The 22,976-nt window shown below is 39.1% G+C and overlaps 1 protein-coding gene, 1 long non-coding RNA gene and 4 other non-coding genes across 6 annotated transcripts; 5 read left to right on the top strand and 1 right to left on the bottom strand.

The window, feature by feature from the left end:
• Positions 1-2,860: 2,860 nt before the first annotated feature.
• LOC128528127 (uncharacterized) lies at positions 2,861-5,551 on the top strand. The gene is made up of 10 exons (XR_008360922.1): positions 2,861-2,899; positions 3,322-3,413; positions 3,522-3,617; positions 3,830-3,876; positions 4,068-4,160; positions 4,361-4,409; positions 4,614-4,712; positions 4,915-4,963; positions 5,218-5,265; positions 5,422-5,551. It is a non-coding gene; the product is annotated as an uncharacterized LOC128528127 (long non-coding RNA).
• LOC128528393 (small nucleolar RNA SNORD18) lies at positions 3,666-3,735 on the top strand. Its single transcript, XR_008360944.1, has one exon. It is a non-coding gene; the product is annotated as a small nucleolar RNA SNORD18 (small nucleolar RNA).
• Positions 4,210-4,279, top strand: LOC128528392 (small nucleolar RNA SNORD18). Its single transcript, XR_008360943.1, has one exon. It is a non-coding gene; the product is annotated as a small nucleolar RNA SNORD18 (small nucleolar RNA).
• Positions 4,762-4,831, top strand: LOC128528391 (small nucleolar RNA SNORD18). Its single transcript, XR_008360941.1, has one exon. It is a non-coding gene; the product is annotated as a small nucleolar RNA SNORD18 (small nucleolar RNA).
• On the top strand, positions 5,047-5,117 carry LOC128528389 (small nucleolar RNA SNORD18). Its single transcript, XR_008360939.1, has one exon. It is a non-coding gene; the product is annotated as a small nucleolar RNA SNORD18 (small nucleolar RNA).
• A 752-nt stretch (positions 5,552-6,303) lies between the features above and the next one.
• map2k1 (mitogen-activated protein kinase kinase 1) lies at positions 6,304-18,186 on the bottom strand. The gene is made up of 11 exons (XM_053501052.1): positions 17,811-18,186; positions 11,034-11,244; positions 10,531-10,677; positions 10,271-10,348; positions 9,904-9,955; positions 9,688-9,812; positions 8,769-8,970; positions 8,556-8,620; positions 8,377-8,435; positions 8,171-8,216; positions 6,304-7,962 (listed from the first exon to the last, which is right to left on the bottom strand). The coding sequence occupies exons 1-11, from the start codon at positions 17,891-17,893 to the stop codon at positions 7,849-7,851; spliced, it is 1,182 nt and encodes a 393-aa protein (XP_053357027.1). The 5' UTR covers positions 17,894-18,186; the 3' UTR covers positions 6,304-7,848.
• Between the last annotated feature and the right edge of the window lie 4,790 nt (positions 18,187-22,976).

Here is a 22,976-nt window from a genome sequence, read left to right as displayed (position 1 = left end):
ATAATCATATTATACTCTATCATTTAACTCTTCATTTTATTCCCCATTCTGTTGGTTGGTTTAAACTAAAGCAGTATTTACCATGTCTACATTCCTAAATACATTGAATTGCTGCTGTGTATTTGGATGATTAGGTATTTGTGTTAAAGTGCTTTGTACCTAATGCAGTGGCCGGTGCGTGTACAGTCATGGCCAAAAGTTTTGAGAATTATGTAAATATTGAAAACCTGCCTAAATTTTTATAATAGCAATTTGCATCCAGAATGTTATGAAGAGTGATCAGATGAATTGCATAGTCCTTCTTTGCCATGAAAATTAACTTAATCCCCCCCAAAAAAACTTTGCACTGCATTTCATTGCTGTCATTAAAGGACCTGCTGAGATCATTTCAGTAATCGTCTTGTTAACTCGGGTGAGAATGTTGACGAGCACAAGGCTGAAGATCATTATGTCAGGCTGATTGGGTTAAAATGGCAGACTTACTTGACATGTTAAAAGGAGGGTGATGCTTGAAATCATTGTTCTTCCATTGTTAACCATGGTGACCTGCAAAGAAATGCATGCAGCCATCATTGCATTGCATAAAAATGGCTTCACAGGCAAGGATATTGTGTCTACTAAGATTGCACCTAAATCAAAAATTTATAGGATCATCAAGAACTTCAAGAAAAGAGGTTTAATTCTTGTGAAGTTGTTAATTCTTGGCTTCAGGGCGTCCACGAAAGTCCAGCAAGCGCCAGGATCGTCTCCTAAAGAGGATTCAGCTGCGGGATCTGAGTGCCACCAGTGCAGAGCTAGCTCAGGAATGGCAGCAGGCAGGTGTGAGCACATCTGCACGCACAGTGAGATGAGACTTTTTGAAGATGGCCTGGTGTCAAGAAGGGCAGCAAAGAAGACACTTCTCTCCAAAAAAACATCAGGGACAGATTGATCTTCTGCAGAAAGTATGGTGAATGGACTGCTGAGGACTGGGGCAAAGTGATATTCTCAGATGAAGCCTCTTTCCGATTGTTTGAGGCATCTGGAAAAAGGCTTGTTCGGAGAAGAAAAGGTGAACGCTACCATCAGTCCTGTGTCATGCCAACAGTAAAGCATCCTGAGGCCATTCATGTGTGGGGTTGCTTCTCATCCAAGGGAGTGGGCTCACTCACAATTTTGCCCAAAAACACAGCCATGAATAAAGAATAGTACCAAAACACCCTCCAACAGCAACTTCTTTCAACAATCCAACAACAATTTGGTGAAGAACAATGCATTTTCCAGCACGATAGAGCATCGTGCCATAAGGCAAAAGTGTTAACTAAGTGGCTTGGGGACCAAAACGTTGAAATTTTGGCTCCATGGCCTGGAAACTCGCCAGATCTTAATCCCATTGAGAACTTGTGGTCCATCCTCAAGAGGCGGGTGGACAAACAAAAACCCACTAATTCTGACAAACTCCAAGAAGTGATTATGAAAGAATGGGTTGCTATCAGTCAGGATTTGGCCCAGAAGTTGATTGAGAGTATGCCCAGTCGAATTGCAGAGGTCCTGAAGAAGAAGGGCCAACACTGCAAATACTGTCTCTTTGCATAAATGTCATATAATTGTCGATAAAAGCCTTTGAAACGTATGAAGTGCTTGTAATTATATTTTAGTACATCACTGAAACAACTGAAACAAAGATCTAAAAGCAGTTTAGCAAACTTTGTGAAAACTAATATTTGTGTCATTCTCAAAACATTTGGCCACGACTGTATACTCAGACTAGTTTACTAGTTTTGTTTGTGGCAAGGTTTCCACAACATGTCTGTGGTGACATGATCGCACAATTCTTGCAGATGTTTCAGGTTTACTTTCATGCTGCAAATCTCCCATTCTAAAACATCCCAAAATGGATTGAACAGTCTAAAGGCAGTTGCTTCCACTGGACTTTAGTTAAAGGTATCAGAGTAAACAGGGCTGGGTACAAATTTTGAAAAACGTTTATTTCCATTTTATATTTTGTGCCACAAACCCTCAAAAAAATAAATTTATGTTTGTAAATTTACAAACAGGACAAAATGAAGAAAAGTTCAAGAGGTATGAATACTTTCGCATTGTAGTCTTTGTCACTTTGAGCCAGTCTGGCAATTTTCTGTTGATCTCTCAATAACATGGAACAGAACTGCTGCTCACTGGATTTTCTTTATTGCACAATTCTGAGTAAAATTTATGGACTGATGTGCCTGAAAATCCCAAGGAAAACAGTAGTTATAGAAATACTAAATTAAGCCCAAATTTGGAACATTTGATTATATGCATTGCACTGCTGCTTCACAGATGCATCAATAAGGAGGTGTATAAGTCTTCCTGATAAAGTGGGATGCTAATTGATTTATGAGTTTTTATAGTTTTTGATAGAAACTCAGTTACATGGTGAAAAAAAATCAACATAATACTATACCTTAAGCACTGTATATTAGAAATGTAATTCATTCGTTTTTATACTGCTTATCCTGTATATAGGGGGCCTGAATCATCTCCCAGGAGGCTTTGGGCATGAGGCTGGTTGCACCCTGGGCATTCGCAGGACACGCACTTAATTTTAGGGACGTCAGTTAACCAAATCTCTATGCCTCTGGACTGTGGGAGGAAACCCACCAAGCATGGGAAGAACATACAAACTCCATACACACAGATCTGATCCAAGGATAAACCTTTGAATAAATACATTTATTTATTTATTCAAAGGTTTATCCTTGGTTGCAGTAAGTGTTAGTGAGAGTCACCACCATTACCATGTCGTTAACAGCACTCACACAGCTGCGCAGCAGTAAGCGGAAGTGACGTTTTTCCCGTATATAAACTCTCGCGAGGGCTGTCTTCGGTCTTTCTGTCTGCGCCTTTTTGTGGGACGTTGTGGCTCCCTGAAAACGTGGTAAGATTTCTTCCGTCTATATGTTTATATATGTATATTTTACATATTTATCAATATGTTGGCGCAATTACCTAAAATATAAACATTAATGTTGGTGCGAGCGTGACGTGTAATCTAAAATACTCTGTAATATAAGCTTTTTTTCATCGGTCTTAACTGTCTTAAGCATAAAGAAATGTAACCTATTGTGACTAAAACCCTCACAGTTGCATGACGACTCAACTTTTATGTATATTTAATAATCAATTTGCTTCTCCACGTGACCCTCATCTGCGCACGTGTAGCCGTTCGTAGCATGACTGGGCCTCGGGCAACTCGGTTTCTGTTTTTGATCATGAACAGAACCCCCCATTAAACTGTTAAGTCATGTGATGTTTAAAATTGTGATTGAAAGACCACTGAATTTAAACTTCTCCCTACAGCACGCGCAGAGCGGCTAAGAAATGAATGCAAGTGATCTGTCTACTGTGTGTAATGAAGACTCCTGTCTCGCGAGGCTTCAGCGAAGTCCTGGGTATGATACAAGACTTGCTAAATAACGGATCATTTCAGAACTTTATACAGAGATTAATGAATGCACTTGCTTGCAAATGTTTGTTTACACTTTCCCCCCCCAACACAGATGATTATGCTGCTGCTCCACATTGGTTTAAGAAGCTTTAGTAATCCTGACCTGCAAGCATTCCACTTTCAAGCTGGACTCTGAGGAATCTTTAATGTAAGTCCCATTTGGGTTTGTATAGATTTCACTTAATGCCTTCCAAGTACACAATGATGAGCTTCCACTTCTGGTCCGTGTTTATGAATGCTGTGATTTCTTATGAAGTTCTGAGTCAACTTGAGCACAAACTGAATTTTAGATTCACTAATGCTCCATTAAAAGGTGATTAATGCCTTTCCTTTTTTTTTTCCTTTGTTCAAACCTTGCAGCACTCTCAGTGGACCTGACTGATCTTGCAGAGTGATTAGCAGTCTAGGTAAGGCACATGATATGCACTGGTATACTGATTGTATGTACAGCTTAAAAAGGTAGTTCACTTTTCCAGGATTTGCTTACATGGGTAAATACTAGTTTAAAAAAAAAAGTTGTGAATTTTATTTTCTCCATTGCATTCAAGACATATTTTTATTAATTAAAATGTATGAACTAAAGACTCTTTATTTACAGGTTAAGGCCAAGATGTTGACCTTTTTTCCTGACCTGTATGGCTCACTGATGTGGGCGTTCCACCTTCAACCTGGACTCCTAGGAATCTTGGATGTGAGTCCCATTCGGGTTTTCGTAGCTTTACCTTTTGTGCTTTTCTAGTCAGCTATGATGAGCTTCCACTTCTGGTCCGTGTTTATGAATGCTGTGATTTCTTATGAAGTTCTGAGTCAACTTGAGCACAAACTGAATTTTAGATTCACTACTGCTCAATTAAGTTGATTAATGCTTCCCCCTCTGTTCAAACCTTGCAGCACTCTCAGTGGACCTGACTGTGATCTTGCAAAGTGATTAGCAGTCTAGGTAAGACACGCATGCACTGGTATATTGATTGTTTGTACAGCTTAAATAGGTAGTTCACTTTCCCAGGATTTGCTTATGTGTTTAATTGGTTACATGGGTAAATACTAGTTAAAAAAAAAAAAAGTTTAGTGAATTTTATTTTCCCCATTGCATTTAAGACATATTTTTATTGATTTAAATGTATGAACTGCTGTTTATTTACAGGTTAAGGCCAAGATGTTAACCTTTCGTTCCTGACCTGTATGGCTCACTGATGTGGGCGTTCATGTGCACATTCAAGCTGGACTCCTAGGAATCTTGGATGTGAGTCCCATTCGGGTTTTCGTAGCCTTACCTTTTGTGCTCTTCTAGTCCACTATGATGAGCTTCCACTTCTGGTCCGTGTTTATGAATGCTGTGATTTCTTATGAAGTTCTGAGTTAACTTAAGCACAGATTGAATTTGTTTGATTCACTAATGCTTACTTAATGTGATTTTGACGCTCATTTCTGTTTTAACCTGGCAGCACTCTCAATGGATTGGACTGTGATCTTGCAGAGTGATTAGCAGTCTAGGTAAGGCAAATGATATGCACTTGTAAACTGATTGTATGTACAGCCTAAATGGGTAGTTCGCTTTACTTTTGTGCCTTTTTAGTCCACAATGATGAGCTTCCACTTCTGGTCCGTGTTTATGAATGCTGTGATTTTTGTATGAAGTTCTGAGTCAACTTAAGCACAGATTGAATTTGTTTGATTCACTAATGCTTGCTTAAAATGTGACCTTTTATTTATTTTTTTTAATGCTTATTTCTGTTTAAACCCGACAGCCGCTCCATGCACCCGATGGTCATCTTGAAGTATGCTGAGCACTCTAGGTAAGGCACATGATGCGCTTTGGTATGCTGATTGCATGTACAGCATAACCACGTAGTTTTTAGTTCACTTTCTCAGGATTTGCTCATGTATTGTGCAATTATTGATTACACTGTGCAACAATGTGAATGTATCAACTAAAGACTGTTTATCTGCAGGTCAAGGCTAAGATGCTAAAACACAGTTTGGACCAAGATGTCTATCGGTTCCTATGACGGAAGGGTGTTCTTGTTGCTGTGCATATGGGTTTTTCTCCAGTTTTGGCCAATAAATATCTGCAACCGTTAACCTTTGTTTATTTATTTTTTAAATACAAAAGCTTTATAGGAAGAATTGTTCTCTCCCCCCCCCCCCCCCCCCCTTATTATTACTAAGCTTCTACCCCACTGCTACTGCTTTTTAGTAGTGCCTGCTTACAGAGATTCCTCACCCCCTCTTTTTATTATAATGCACAAAAGTAAAATGATCATTTTAATTTTCAACAGACTGGCTTTATTGTAACTTAAATGCAGAAGGGTCGTTGGCTGACCAACTAAGATCCCTGCAGATCATACATGCGCAATAAAGTATTACACTGAAAAAAAGCTTTAGTGTCATATGCAAACAGTAAAACCAAAAAAAAGATAACTGAAATGGGCATGAAGACTGCAGTTGTGACCAAGTTTAACAGCAAGCATTAATCTTATGAGTAAAGTGTATGGGGGGGGGGGGGGATGTATTCTGTTAAAAGATCTTAAAATATTTTCAAAAATGAATTTATGCCTTAAAAATTTAACATATTTAGTGTTTCACCATGTTCCCTGGAATTCACTACAACCCTGACTAAAATTGGGTTCTTGGTAAAGATGAATGACTGCCCAAGAAACTAAATGTCCATCTGATGGATTTTAATGTACATCCATGGAACCCTTGGTTATAAGGAATATAAAGACATGATTAAAATGTAAATTGCTAGCACACCACCACAGCCATTTATGTACTATGGTAAAAATGCAATACTGAAGAAACAAACTCCGTTTCAATGTCAGACTGAATGAAAATTTTTAGTTATGTTTACTATAAACAAAGCATTGCTTACTGCATGTTCACATGAGTGGGATTCCAGTCAAAATATGAATAACAGCATTCGTTGAAAATGCCAAAGAACAACCAAGGCCTGTTCATTAATTTAACTAAATGTCTAATTAGCCAAGTTAGCTTAGTAGGCATGTTGGGATAGTTAGACGTTTTAAATTATAGTTATTCTTTATTTTATTTATTTTTACAATTTTGTGACTAAACAAATGAAGCTCATTGATAATGGTCTTACATAGGGTTTATGTAGAATTGTTCCAAAATCTTTTAACAGTACCTGTCAGTGGTTGGAACACAAGTTTGGACTGATTTTCTACATTCTAGAACAATGCTGGACTTTTTTCACAACTACAAGAAATGTATGGCATTAGTTAACAACATTCAGTTGTTCTGAAATAGTTCATGCAAGAACAGTATTGTCAACTGTACAAAGTTGCAAAACCCATCAAGCATCATGATGAAACTGGCTCTCATGAAGACCATCCCAGGAAAGCAAGACCAAAACTCACCTCTGCTGCAGAGAAGTTACCAGCCTCAAAAATCGCCAATTTACAGCACGTCAGATTGGAGGCATTATGAGCATAAGTAGCGGACACATCAATACAAACTGTTCAGTGGATATCACTGCGTATTTTGGATGCCTTCAGCATTGTTTTACAATGTAGAAAGAAATAACAGGTGTGTCCAAACCTTTTTGTACACTGGTAGTGTACTGTATATACAGTATATTCTATTATGATATCACTTTCAAGAGGAGTTAACCATTTAAAAAATATGTTTTTGGTGCAGGGTTATGGTCATGAAGACAACTCACCAAAAAAACACGCTTTGGTTCTTTTAGTAAGGCGTTTAAGGTTTGTCTAAACAGTACATAGTTACTTTTTTTTTTTTTTTTTTTTTTTAAAGAACCTGGTTGTAAAAAGCTTGGCTGCCAGTAAATTTGGCCACAACTACTTGTTTAATCAGGTAGCCTTATCTTTTTTCATCTGATGCAGAAAAAGTTCAACTGCAGAACAACGACAACAACATTAATAATAATAATATCATTTGTTTAACATTCAAATTTTATACTGACTCATTTTAACACGATTATCTTGCCAATACTTAATCATCATCATAGCCCAATGTGTTAAATAAAGCGTTGTTGTCTCTATCTAATTTATTTAAAATGGACTTAAAGCACTAGTAATTTTTATACCCTGCTTTGGCTATGAGGCAATATATTTTTACTTTACAAAAATATCAAATTTTCCACTCAAATGGTGTCCGCGAACAATAAACATTTATATAAAAGGGCAGTTTTGCTTATACTTTTAAATATTCTCTAATATAATCTAACCCACAACTCAACAGAATCATTTGTAACATTCCTTTTTTTTTTTTTTAAATCATTTGATGTTCAAGGCCAATTAGATTTTTTTCCCCAAGTAAACCTTTCCATTTAGTACAGATTAAGTCTGTATATCAGTCTTTATATAATTCATTGTTAGATTAGGTAAAGTAATTCCCATTTATATGCCCACATTGTGAGTTGGGGTTCCTGGCTGATTCAAGCCTATGGTACTGCAGAGCCACCCGGCGAAGTCCACCTCCTCTGCCTCTGACGTCTTAATGAAGGGATGAACCTGGAGGGACCGATAATGTTAGAGTTCAATGTAACATGAAAATAGGACTGTTTTTATAATAGCCCTGGACATTACAATTAAAAAAGCGTTGGCAATGGTGAAGGGTTTCTTTTGGAAAAATCTTTGAAAGAGAAACATGATTGTAATGTTTGTTCGATTTTGCCTTTTTTTTTCCCAAGCAAGTATACAACACTGTAAATGTTCTCACCATCAATTGCTTCAGATCTGCCCTCTCTGCTGGGTTCTTTATTAAACTAAAAAAGAAAGTTAATCAGTTTTAGTTAGTTTTCATTCATATTCCAACCACTAGAGGTCATAGTGAAGAGTATTAGGCACTGAAATAGCTCTTGAAATACCATGTTGCAGTCCAACATCATTAGAGACCTTTAAAGCTAAACCACAGTTGCCCCTTACCATTTGTTAACGAAATCTTGAAATTCCGTGCCAAAGATGCTTGGCAGCTTGGGCGGTGGCTGAAAATAGATATGTTCAGTTATGTGCGAAGAAGCCAGCAATTTAATCCACATCTTAATTTGTCTAATGTCAAATCATGGCCTAGATATCTACAGTAGCTGAAAGTGCTTAGTATATACCTCATTGACAATGTAGTCAAGCAACTCAAAGATGGCCATCGGAGGTCTGCTGTCAGGTCCGTATGCTACGAAACAAAAAGATAATGCAAGGTTCTTATATTTATACCAATCCAGAAGTAAAGAATGATGTCTGAAAAATAAGTGGGGATGGATTAAAAGTATTAATGGATGGATTAAAAGTACTGTTTCCTAATAGTTTACACGAACACTCACAGCTGCCAGGCCGTCCAGGGGGTCTGGGTTTGGGGGAGGTGGATGAAGGGTCACCTTCCATGGGGAGGCCAAAAATTTGCTCCAGCTCCTTAGCGTCAGGTGGTGGGATAGGGAAGCGACCAATTGCCATCTCCACCAATGAAAGACCCATGCTCCAGATATCAGACTGCACAGAGTAGTGTGTACCCTGCAGACGCTCCGGCTAGAGAAACAGAGAGAGTCAGAGCCAGCAGAAACGAGTAACAGATTAAGTAAGTAAAAATGTCATTTGACACACCACAGCTCAAGACAGAGAATACTGTCCAATAAAAGTGCAGTTTCCCACTAGATGGTGACTCTAACATTGTATCTATTTAGGTATTTACATTTGTGGATTTTCTGCATAGTTTCCATTTCCTTATAGGAATATAGGAATATGGAACATCATATGCAAATTAAAGATGTAAAGGAAAACACTATTAATATTACTTTCCAGAAAGGAAAAAAAAACAGCTTTTTTGTTTTGAAATATAATACAGATTAGGATTTATCTCCAGTCCCGATCATTTTAGGTACACAGTCATATGCAAATTTCAAATAACGGAAAATACAGTCTGATAAGTTCAGATCTACTGTATTCCATAGTGACGCATAATGGAAAGAAGGGAGGAGCGTCAAGTGATGCACCCGACATAGTACAAGCCTCTGGAGGCGGTGTTGTGATCTGGGGTCAGCTGATGACTTGAATGTCCTGAATGACCATGTTATCACATTAATAGATATTTTGTTCCTTGATAGAAAAGGCATATTCCAGGGCTCAAACTGTGAAAGAGCATTTGTTTGCAATCAAAGACAGTCAAACAAAATATTAGTGAGCGTAATATTTTTTGGCCATCATATAGCTAAAAGAGTATTGGAATGACATGAGAAACAGACTTACAGACATATACGATCTCGTGCCCACAAATGAGTTCGCCATAGAATCGATAAGCTGCCCGCTAACGCCAAAGTCACACAGCTTGATCTCTCCACGTGAGTTCACTAATATATTGGAAGGCTTCACATCTGCAGGAGAAACAACGGAACGTATATAATCGTGAAATAATTGTCTGGCTGGAACAGAAAAATCTCATTAAGCGAGAGCGAGTTGTTTCACCTCTGTGCATGATCTTGTGCTTCTCTCTCAGATAAGACAGCCCTTTTATCACCTGAGAAAGGTAAGAAAAGACAAAGACAGACAAAGACATATAATAATAATAATAATAATAATAAAAATTCAACCTCTACAAATTATGACAAATAAAGTCTGATGTGGGGTATGGCTTAAGGAATAGGTGAAATAAATTAAATATGTATGGGGTAACATTCCTTTATTCATCTTTAGTAACGTCAGGGATGTCTCCCTGTAAAACGTAACACAGACAACTGTAGCATTGTTGAGTAAATGTCGAATAACAAATATGGTGTCTGATCATCAACTTTTTCAAACTGATTCAACTGAAACATGTCTGTGTGGTACGAACCGCAATGCTAACTTTGCCCAGTATTTGCTCTGGAATCTTGCCCGCTTTCTTCAGTGATTGGTCCAGTGAGCCACCATCCTGCATTAGAATTTTTATTAGTTAAAAAATGCAGCTGATATACAAAATTGCTGTAAGAATACAACCTTGCCAGTAATAGAATAACACTGAAGAAAAGCCTACAGTGCAATTAATGAATTTAATCATTTTAAATTGAATTGGATCTTATGTGGTGTGTATGTATGACGGTAAGGCAGCCATACCATGTGCTCCATACAGATGCTGATCTCTCCATCACTGTAGAAGGCCCCGTAAAATCCCACAATATAGGGAGAATTACACTCATGCAGCACCTGCAGCTCTCGGATGATCTGGTTCCTGATGGCTGGCTTGATCTCCAGGTGGATCAGCTGAGTGATCACAGTGAATCACAGTGAATATCAATTAATAACTACTTATTGTTCTAACATGCAATTAGTTTCTGATATTATTAGTGCTATTCCCAGTACAAAGAACATAATGTATAATTTAACTGTCTACACGTTCTATAATAGACATATTATAAAGACAAGCTAAAAAAAATTAAATAATAATCAATGCTTTTAATAAGCATAAGAAAGAGCAGATGAAGAATATCCTATGCAAGGATGATCATAAGACTGTATAGTTAAAACAGGTTACAGTTTTTCCAAATTAATAACAGCATACTTTTCCCTAAAATATTAACACCATCAAATGTGCTTGTAATTTTAACCACGGCACGTACCTTCCTGGCCATAATAAGCCCGGATGGTCTGTGCGAGACCTTGAAGACCACGCCACCATTGCCTGCTCCCAACTCGCAAATCTTCTCAAAATCGTCATCCTTCAGCTCCCCTACTTTCTGCTTCTGCGTGAGGAAGGCCTCCAGACGTTTCCTCTGCTGCTCATCCAGCTCCAGCTCCTCAAGCTTCTTTTGCAGGGCCTCTAGGTTTGTCCTGTAGACACAAATCCCCACGCACCATGATTACAATAACAGAAACTGAGGTGAAACTATGCTTAAGCAAATAAAACCAGGAGGTGAATGTAAAGGCGGGAGCAAATGACTGACGGTTTAAATTCCGAGAGCATCCATGGAATTTGGATTAGGTCATGGAGTATATTTCCGGATTCTGACAGAAGTCCGTAGAAGCAGAGAGAATTTCTCCGTTTGGGATCAACGAAAGGAAACATGAAAAACAATTCCGGGATACATTGCTATTGTTCAGCCGAGACAAAGACCAACGAAGATAACTGAATGAGCCATTGTGCATGATACGGCTGTGTGCGTGTGTGTGCGTGCGTGCGTGTGTCTAAAGACAATTTCTACCTAGAACTCTACTTAAGGAAACTGGGAGTTCCTCTGAACATGTCTGCTTCTCCTTTGGCACTGTTGTCATGGCAATGCATTTCCTTAGCTTTCCATTCGTGGAATGAACCTTACTGACCTTTGATTCTCCATCTCTTTTCCACTCCTCTCACACCATGTTCTTCCTTTCTCCCACTGCAGACGTGTCACCTTTTGATTTTCTAATAATCAGGCACATTAAAGTTGAACACTTTGCTCAACAGTGCCAAGACTGCTTAAGGGCTCATGCCAAAAATAGCATTATGTCGGTTCACTTGTTTGACTTATGAATCTTTCAACTGTATTAGTGTTTCTGGGCGATTCCTTCAAACAACTTTTCAAGTACAAATGATCAAAACTCTATTGACTGCACGTCAGGTTAACAGGTAAATGATGTAAGTTATTTTGCTGTAACGGAAATTGCAGGAAAAAGGAAAAGGATAGACGTGCTTAAGAAGAAAACAACCCACTTCTATGGCGTGCTTCAGAGAACCTTTAATAAATTCTAAGGGAAAATATGTAACTGTACTACTGCACTAGTCCCAGCAACAACACAGGAGATGCTCTTACACATCTCATCATTTGCACAGATTTTTGTTGTCTCCATCCGTCTGCAATAATTATTGGAACCCGGTGCAAATATTGTAGAGGCTTCAAGAGTGAATAACACTTAATCAAGACAAAACACTGGTTCTCACCACCTTTTCCACACCCCCAGGAAGAAGAGGGTTAAGTGTCCTCGTTTTCTCCGACAAGGGAGATATAACCATGGTTACGAAGCTATTGCAGGGGTGTGCGTGGGTAGAGTGGGTGGCCTATGAAGTAGAGATGGAAAATGGCTCTGAGACACCGAAGCATAGAGAACACTCCATATCTTACGTAGGAGGTGCAAGAGCAACTCAATACCCACGGCCAACTGCTCACTTGAGCAGGGCTTAAGCTCACACTTTTACACTTGTGATCGACAGGAATGATTATATACAGTTTATTCAAGGTCTAGAGCTGCAATTAAACAGAGCATTATTTCATTCGTTTATTATAAACCCAACATTTTAGCCAGGGCCAGCACTAATCTAACGGCCGTTGATTAATAATTAACCATGTTCTTTCAGTCACTGGCCTGCTTTTCTGTGTGTGGTCTGGCCAGTGGTTGAGAAAGATGTGTGTCACTAATGCACAGATTTACTCTGACCATGATCAAGCATGCGCCACAACGGGGTTGCTTATAAATCACATATGACTCATTTTCATGATTGATTCATTTAATTTTCTGTTTAAATGCCTTGGAACGCGCACAGCTTGCAACGTGTTGGTTTTATATGTTACAAATTGAAATTAGTTTGGAGAAACAGCTGCTGTGTACAGATACTATTTTTACAGTAGTACGTGTTTGTCAGAATTCTGTCCAAGATCAAGATAACATCACGTTATCTACTACTACTACAGTATGTATATATAATACTGTATTCGGGTTCCTGGTGATTCTCATGCCTAGTAGTTACATATAATATATATATATATATATATATATATATATATATATATATATATATATATATGCACCTATCACAGTCTAAACCTAGTCAAGAATTTCCCATTATGAGACTGACTTGAGGCAAGTATGTATAGTTCAGGAATTCAAGTCTAATTTTCCTAATTCCTTTCAGAGGACTTACTCATCTATTCTAGGAAACTAGTAATCAGGAGGTTTTGTTTTCTATTTTTAATGACAGCAACTCGGTTTTTAATGTGATCCTATTGCTACCGATATAAATCAAAAGAAAATAAGATGAGAGTTAAATCACAACCCAGTACATTAAACACTTATCATGTATAGTGCAACTCAAATTGTCAGGCTGAGACTCGATTTCCATCACTGGGGAAAACTACAGATGACATTTGCCTTTAAGGAGAGTAGCAGTTTCAAGCACTGACAACAATACATTGTGTTGTTATATTAATGATAAGGTTAACGAGTCTGTTAATGACTCACTGTAAACCTTTCTCCTCTGAAACACACACATACACACATAGTTGTGGCACAGAGTTCCTCTGACTCATAGCGGAAAGAGGCATTCCACAAAGTCTCTCTATGAATCCAACTTCCTAAGGCATGAACTCCGGCAGCACAGAATGCACGCCACAACCTGTCCCGGCCTCAGTACTGGAATGTGTTCTACTTTTCCATCACCCAGAACAACACAGAGTACTCCAGCCAGTATACGCTGTCAGTATAAACTGTAAGCCACATGGTACTAGCCTTCAATAAACAGCTCTTCGATAAATGCCTGCATCTTACAAATATGCTCTGCTAATACACAGGAAATGTGATGTAACTTTTGGCACTGCAGGGAAGCTGCATGGAAGCTCATCTCTAAACTGAAGTCACTGACTGAAACACATTATTGAAATACATCAAACATTATTGTGTCCACAGTAGATTTTATTGAAACACCTTTATTAATTCCTTCTTGACTTTTTCGATTTGGAGTCATCAAATAAACTGCTTTTGCATATACAGTAGACACGATGCGCTCCCACATGAATTCCTGAAACCTGATGGAGTATTACGGAACATGATCTGTTATGCAACCTTTTTTCACTCTAAATCGCTGCAGTGCCATGTGTAAAGAAAAACGCCTCTGCAGCTCTTTCTACATCTTTCAATCAGTAATTGAGGCAAGAGAAAAAATAAATGTAAAGATGAAAGAGAAGAATCTGAGCCATCAGTGCCACTGATGGCCTCTGTGAAACAAGAGGCAATGACATGCACCACTGACTTCAGGCCACCAGGGCTTTGATTGGCTCATTGCTTAGAGAGAATGAGGGGGAAAAAGGCCTGTCAAACTAAATCACCAGACAGATATGGTCCTCGGCATGACTAGACAAGCACTAAACAAACCGCTGCACGAGGTCCTGGCTCTTGCATGTCTATGTAGATATTACATTGTGAAAAAGATGATTACAGTTTAAAGGAGAGAAACGTGTTGTCGCAACTGTCTCTATTTTATTCTTGTTTTTTCTTGGTTTCTAAATTCCCTGACTTACATCTTTCCGATTAGAATGTTAATATTTTTGTCTTCCTTTTTTTTTTAGAAACAGAACTGTCACATTGTTGTGTGTAGGCTGTTCTGGACAAACGTGATAAGAACTTCCTGTTTGGACATCACATTGGATGTAGCTACTTTAAGAGTTGCGGTTGATTTCCTGCAGAAGGAGTGATAGAAAAATGCAAAAAAAAAAAAAACTACGCATTTTTTATAACAATGACAATGCAATAAAGAAAAAAATGACTGGAAAAAACTAACTTGCTTTTTTCTGGTAATCCCATAAGAGTTTTATCTGCTAATCCCTTAGGCAGAAGGGAATTACTACCATGTTGAAAATGTGTGAAATTGTACAGGGCCCCTTTTTGCTCCCGAAACAGCTCAGACCTCTGTGAGACATGGACTCCACAAGACCTCTGAAAGTATGCAGTGGTATCTAGCACCATGACATCACAACCGATCCCTTAAGTCCTGGAAATTGCGTGGTGAGGCCTCCATGGATCAAACATTTGTACAGCACATTTCCCTGATCAGAACTGGGGAATTTGGAGGCCAGGTCAACACCTTGTACTGTCATGTTCCTTTAAAAAATTCTAACAATTTTTGCATTGGGGAAGGATGCATTATCCTGCTGCAAGACACCACTGCCATTTAGACTTATCATGGTCATAAAATGGTGTTCTTGGTTAGTAACAATGTTACGTGTTAAAGTATTAACAAAGTATGATGTAAAGTATGTTCCCGTCACTTCTTTCATAGTGTGCACTTCTGGTTGAATATACATCTTTTCTGCAACGATATATCATTAGAAATCGCAAAAAATAGTGATTTGATGTCTGCAAATGATTTTATTATCTATTTGTGTGTGTGTGTGTGTGTGTATGTGTGTGTGTGTGTAGTATCTACAGTCCCTTTCAAATGTATTGGAACACAGCAAAGCCAATTGTTAAAGTTTTTGTTATAAACTAAATACCATGAATATGAGATTATAGACCAAGAGTTTAAGCTTTTATTTCCTGACAATTACATTTAACGACATAGAAAATGACATCTTTTGTGAAAGAACATAGCAAAACTACAGTGAAACAAATGATGCAACAATTTATTGCAATTTCCCTTGCTTAACTGCATCAAGCTGGTTAGCCACAGACATCATCAAACTGTTACACTCTTATTTTGTGGTGTTTTTGAGGCTTGCATTGCACATTCTTTTAGCTCTTTTTTCACCCTCTTTTCCTTTTTTTTCCTTTTTCAGTCCAAAATGTGGAATGCAGCTCCGCTGGGATAAGGTTTGGTGGCTGACTGACCAGTTTTTAACCCTCCACTTTTTTGCCCTGAGCTCTTTTTTGCATTGACAGTGTGTTTTAGCATGGTTTTGATTAAGTAACTAATTAAGTTGCCCGTAAATAGAATGTTTCTTGGATTTCTTAATTTAATTAATTTAATTATAAATCACTCACTCATCTTCTATACCCTGTATTCAGGGTCACAGAGGCCTGGAGCCTATCCCAGAAGGCTTAGGGCATGAGGCAGGGTACACCCTGGACAGGGTGCCAATCCATCGCAGGGCACACACACTCACACATTACAGGCAATTTGGGAACTGTCCTGATCATGGGACATTTTAGTAGTATACTGTGTATAGGCAATAATGTAATTATCCTTTTACTTAGACAATGTCTATTGGACTTACAAACTAACTTGTGCGTATGTTGGGGACTTACTGTAGCTTGCATCTTGTAATATGACCTCTATATTTCAGCTCTTGACACCTTCTTCCAAAACTGATACCTTCACACCTATTTGGTAAGTATTATTTCTGATACATTTTGGAGAGTATTATTTCTGATACATTTTGTTTAACAGCCTAAACCTTAACAGGTCTCATAAGGTTTCTGTTATCAACTACTGATGCTTTTCTTGCCTGACCTGTTTTATGTTTGGTTGTCAGTACATTAGTAGTTTTTTTTTCCCAGGACATATCAAATTAATGTACTGGCTATGCTTAGTGCTTGTGTAATGGCACTGATCAATTTCCTTTCCATCCTTCGAAAATGGCCTGATTTTCTCCCACAGAATAGCTTTGATTTTCATGTTCATTCATTAAAGCCTTATCACTCAATAATGGCTAGCTGCAACAACCTATGACTTTACGCAAATAGTCACAGCCTTGTTGCTTCATTGCATCTATCACACAGACCCATTCATAAACTATGGGCAAATTTACAAATGCAAACTTTTGAGTGGAAACCAAGTGTATTCTATGGAAACCCATCCAGCTTAAAGAGAAGCTTTCATTTCAATGCACACAGGCCGAAGGTAAGATTTAAACCCCTAATCCTGGAGATGTAAGATGACAATGCTAACCAAAAAGCCCCCATGCCACCAGCCTTCATCTCAGGTTTTTACAAAATTTGCAGTCCTCACAGGCAAGTCCCAGAACTCAAACCAAGAGCAGACATTAAAGTCTATCAGGCAGTAATGCTTCCCAATGCGCCACTCTGAACAGCATATCAGAATAATCAAACACCTGTTGTATGGTTTGTTTTAAACAGTTCTGATTAAAATACTAAAGAATATTCAGAATGCTGTTTTTATATGGTAAAACATACTGTTTCATGCTTTCTTTTGTTAATACATTAATTCTCTTTTTTCATAGTACTTTTAAATTTAAATTTTATTCGAGCCTTTAATATTCTTCTACACCTTGTTTGCTGTGATCTTGTTGTATAATCAGTGAACTGCCTGCTGTAAATGTTGCAATGTTACAATTTACCTTTAGGATCAATACAGTATTATATAAATCTAGTAATCTGTCTATTTATCCATCTACCTATCTATCTTAAGTATGCAATAAAATAATTAAAAGAAGTATAACAGAAGTATGTTATGTCATCAATGCAGCAGCATTATCATATTACATTTTCCTAAGGGTGGTTCTGCTCGTATCATGACTCTTGCACAGGACGTGTATCTACAGATATCAGTATCACTAGCCCCACATGATCGCTATAATATTCTGCTTGGGCTGGCAGTAGGCCTGCGCCGATCCGATACAGCTGTAGTATTCGGACACACTGTATGTACACTGTATATACACTGCGGTTTGGGATGCAGCCAGGCTACTTACTCTGTGGTACCGGTCCCGTTAACGGCATTCCCATCCGGGATCGGGTTGAGCTGGATCGGTTCTGGCTTCCTCCGTTTTTGCATGATGATGATGATGATGATGATGATTCTCAGTGAGCAGATATTCCGCAATCAGAGCCCAGTGGAGGAGAGCGACACTAACGCGCTGCCGTGGGAGCGCTCTCCGATCAGGCATAGACTGTGCAGCTTTTATCACACACACACACACACACACCTACAGTTTATTTATTTATTTAAGCCTACGACGCGCGCACGCGCATGCGCAAGCACAGTTTCGATGCTAAAAGCGCGCGTGAAAGTGTAAAGCTCTGTCGCGGCTTTTCACTGTAAATATGATCGAACGGGTGAATATTACCGCGGAAGGATTCGGGCTCGCTGCTGCGTCACGAAAATATTTACATCTGTCTTACGAACAGCGGCGCTAAAGAGCGTTACAGCTGCGCCCTCTGCTGGTACACATGCGCTATTGTACCTGTACCTTCTGCCAGCAGGGGGGAGCTGATCTTCCTCCTGATTAGTGGTTAAATCAGCTGTTTAATTAATTAGGTTTGTGAGTTTAACATGAATAATAGGGTGATAATGAGTTTTTAGAGTTTTACATATAAGATAGTTAAAAGCAGTAGAACAATACTAAACGTTTACCGCGTTTGGCAGGCATTCTTACATCCTTATACATCTGCAGTTGTATAAAGAGCAGTGGAGGGCCATGCTCGAGGGCCCAATTGTGGTGACTGGGGTTTGAACCTGGGAGTTTTTGATGTGAATTTATTTTTCACAGTTAGGAAGCTGGGCAACTTGGCAGTGCTGGGGCTTGAACCTCCAACCTTCCAATTAGTAACCCACAGCCTTAACTGTTTGTGCCACCAATAATTAAATAGCTTAATCACTCAGCTACTTCTGACCCTAATCAGAATTTGGAATTCAGAATGCACACAAATCGAACCTGGACTCTGGAAGTGCAAGGCAACAATGCTAACCACTAAGCCACCATGATACCCTCTAAACTAATCCCCAAACAATTTCAAACTGTGTTTTACAACAGGACAGTGAAATCCAAGAGATGACTTGAGTTGACTGCATATTTGTTGCTAAGTAATATAAATAATGTATTTATTTAAGGTATTTAATAATTATGTATAAATTAAATATGCTACCACATTCTGTACCCTGGTTATTTACTCTGGCGTGTTCTGTAGGAAAATTTCCGAAAAGTGCAGAGAATCCAAAAAAGTGCCAATCCATTGCAGTACACTATGCACACACATTTGCACACTGACTTGAGCAAATAACAGGGTATAAAAAGAAAAAGTCCACACACATAATCGAAATTGCAGGCAATGTACAAGCTAGAAATCAAGGTCAATCATGTCAGGCATTTTCCCATCATTACTATAACCTTGAAATCAACATTCAAAGAAAAACAAACAAAAACAAAAACCCAGTTGCGCACCTTTTCATAAAGCAGGCTGTAGCTGTAGAAGAACTATCCAAAGATAAGTAGAGTGCAGCAGCATTCAATGAAAGTGATTTTGATTAACCCTGAATGATAAGAATCCCTTCCTGCAGGATTTCCTTAAAATATTCATGATTGCAGCCTACGGACAAAACATCTGCGCATGATGGTAATGTTGAAAGGTAGAGTGTCTATTGGTAAAGTGGGACACCTAATATTGATCCATTGTATCTTGACCTGCATAATCATCAGTGATTCTTTACTTTTTGCATGTAAAACGTGTACAGGAGCTCTTAAATTTTATTACAAAAATGTGTGCAGTTAGCAGTGATCAGCAGAGGGCTATAGAAAGTATAGAGTGTACCACATAGACATTGACAAGATAAGGATCACCCTCCATCGTTAATGACAGGACAAGGAGAAATTTTGTCTTGTATACTATCTAGCAAGAGATTCACTGCCATGTTTAAAGTACTACAGGTCATGGTAGTGAAAGCACCAAATATTAGACAATAATACACCTCCCTGCATAAGAAAACAATTTTTTATATTCAGTCTGAACTTTAAAAGCCATTTCTTATAAGGAGCATCCAATGTTAGGAAAAAATTAAGTCATTCCATTAACATCTTTGGGGCTGCTTCTTTTCAGCTGGGACAGCAGCTCTTGTCAAGATAGATGGGACAGAGCAGCTATTTTGGCACAACGCCTGTTGGGGAATGTCAAAAAGCTGAAGATCCATTAAGATGGAAAGGAATTTCACCTTTCAGTTTGATAGAAACCCAAATCCATCCCAAAGGAATGGCTTCAAAAAAAGATCAGGAACTGGAAATGCACAAAAGCCCTATTAAATTCTTCGGAAATTCTTTGGATTTACCAAAGTGATTCTGATGCAATCTAAAGGAGTTTGAACATTTTTGCAAGGAAGAGTAGGATATCCATATAGTGACCAGGTAATGATAGAGACCTATTTAAAAAGACCTACTGTTGAAATAAGGCAAAGGATGCATATAATTATATAAGTATTAGTTTATAATATAATATAAGTATTATAATAATATAATTATTAAAGTAGTTACACTTATACTTATTTTTTCTATTTTTATTCTTAAATATTATTGTTTTGTAATTGGTACAGATTACTTCCAATACATACAGTATTTACTGTAACATTGACCGTGCACAACTTTATATAAAGTGCCCAGGGCCAGCAGGATGTAAAGACAAAATATGAATAAACTGAAAATAGGAATGTTAAAGTAATGTAAAGGCAATATTTTTAAAAGGTCGACTACATCTTGTGTCGACGTTGTAACCTGAAAGAGATCAGTGACTGCAAAGTGTTGGTAGGGGAGAGTGTAGCCAGACAACACAGAATGGTCGTGTGTAAAATAACCCTGGTGGTGAGGAAGGCGAAGAGGACAAAGGCAGAGCAGAGGACAAAGTGGTGGAAGCTGAGAAAGGAAGAATGTTGTGAAGTCTTTAGGGAGGAGTTGAGACAGGCTATGGGTGGTCAGGAGGTGCTTTCAGTTGACTGGACAACTACAGCCAATGTGATCAGGGAGACAGGTAGGAGGGTACTTGGTGTATCATCAGGTAAGGGGAAAGTGGACAAGGAGACTTGGTGGTGGAATGAGGAAGTCCAGGAGTGTATACAGGGAAAGAGGCTAGCTAAGAAGAAGTGGGACACTGAGAGGACTGAAGAGAGTAGACAGGAGTACAGGGAGATGCAAAGTAAGGTGAAGGTAGAGGTGGCAAAGGCCAAACAAAGAGCATATGAGGACTTGTATGCTAGGCTAGACAGTAAGGAGGGAGAAGGGGGTTCTGTACAGGTTGGCAAGGCAGAGAGATAGAGATGGGAAGGATGTGCAGCAGGTTAGAGTGATTAAAGATAGAGATGGAAATATACTGACAGATGCCAGGAGGGTGATGGGAAGATGGAAGGAGTATTTTAAGGAGTTGATGAATGAGGAAAACGAAAGAGAACAAAGAGTAGAAGAGGTGACTGTTGTCGAACAGGAAGTAGCAAATATCGGTAGAAGTGAGGTGAGAAGGGCGTTGAAGAGGATGAAGAGTGGAAAGGCGGTTGGTCCTGATGACATACCTGTGGAGGTATGGAAGTGCTTAGGAGAGGTGGCAGTAGAGTTTTTGACAAGTTTGTTTAACAAGATCTTGGAGAGTGAGAGGATTCCAGAGGAATGGAGGAGAAGTGTATTGGTGCCAATTTTTAAGAACAAGGGAGATGTGCAAAGCTGTGGCAATTATAGAGGTATAAAGCTAATGAGCCAGACAATGAAGCTGTGGGAAAGAGTAGTGGAAGCTAGGTTAAGGGCAGAGGTGAGCATTTGTGAGCAGCAATATGGTTTTATGCCTAGAAAGAGTACATCAGATGCAGTATTTGCTTTGAGGATGCTGGCGGAGAAGTACAGAGAAGGTAACAGGGAGTTGCATTGTGTCTTTTTAGATTTAGAGAAAGCGTATGACAGGGTGCCAAGAGAGGAGCTGTGGTATTGTATGAGGAAGTCTGGAGTGGCAGAGAAGTATGTTAGAGTGGTGCAGGACATGTATGAGAGCTGTAAGACAGTGGTAAGATGTGCTGTAGGTGTGACAGAAGAGTTTAAGGTGGAGGTGGGTCTGCATCAAGGATCGGCTCTAAGCCCCTTTTTGTTTGCTCTGGTGATGGACAGGATGACAGATGAGGTAAGACAGGAGTCCCCATGGACTATGATGTTTGCAGATGACATTGTGCTCTGTAGCGAGAGCAGGGAACAGGTGGAGGAAAATTTGGAGAGGTAGAGGTATGCTCTGGAAAGCAGAGGAATGAAGGTTAGCCGCAGCAAGACGGAATACATGTGTGTAAATGAGAGGGACCCAGGAAGATCGGTGAGGCTACAGGGAGCAGAGGTAAAGAAGGTCCAGAATTTTAAGTACTTGGGGTCAACGGTCCAGAGCAACGGAGAGTGTGGAAAGGAGGTGAAGAGGCGGGTACAGGCAGGTTGGAATGGGTGGAGAAAAGTGTCAGGTGTGTTGTGCGATAAAAGAGTATCAGCGAGAATGAAAGGAAAGGTGTACAGGACAGTGGTGAGACCAGCGATGCTCTACGGCTTAGAGACAATGGCACTGAAGAAAAGACAGGAGGCAGAGTTGGAGGTAGCAGAGCTGAAGATGTTGAGGTTCTCTTTGGGACAAGGATGGATAGGATTAAGAATGAGTTTATCAGAGGCACAACCCACGTTAGATGCTTTGGAGATAAAGTCAGAGAGGCCAGATTGAGGTGGTTTGGGCATGTTCAGAGGAGAGATTGTGAATATATCGGTAGAAGAATGCTGAGGTTGGAACTGCCAGGCAGGAGGTCTAGAGGAAGACCAAAGAGGAGATTTATGGATGAGAGAGGACATGAAGGTAGTTGGTGTGAGAGAAGAGGATGCAGAGGATAGGGTAAGATGGAGGCAGATGATTCGCTGTGGCGACCCCTGAAAGGGAACAGCCGAAAGACAAAGAAGAAGAAAGGCAATATTTTAAAAATCTTCTATCCTACAGCTTACCTATATGCTGCTGATAGACTATGAGTAAATTATGCATATCATAATCGGAAGCAAGAAACTTGTCCTCCCTGTAGTTTAGTGGTTAAGTTGTACGTCTGTAATGCATTAGGTCATGGGTTTGATCCTGGGGAGGAACAGTCTCCTAGTTAG

The sequence above is a fragment of the Clarias gariepinus genome, chromosome 7 (genome assembly GCF_024256425.1).
Source record: "Clarias gariepinus isolate MV-2021 ecotype Netherlands chromosome 7, CGAR_prim_01v2, whole genome shotgun sequence".
NCBI lineage: Eukaryota > Metazoa > Chordata > Actinopteri > Siluriformes > Clariidae > Clarias > Clarias gariepinus.
This window is presented reverse-complemented; position numbering and strand designations above follow the sequence as displayed.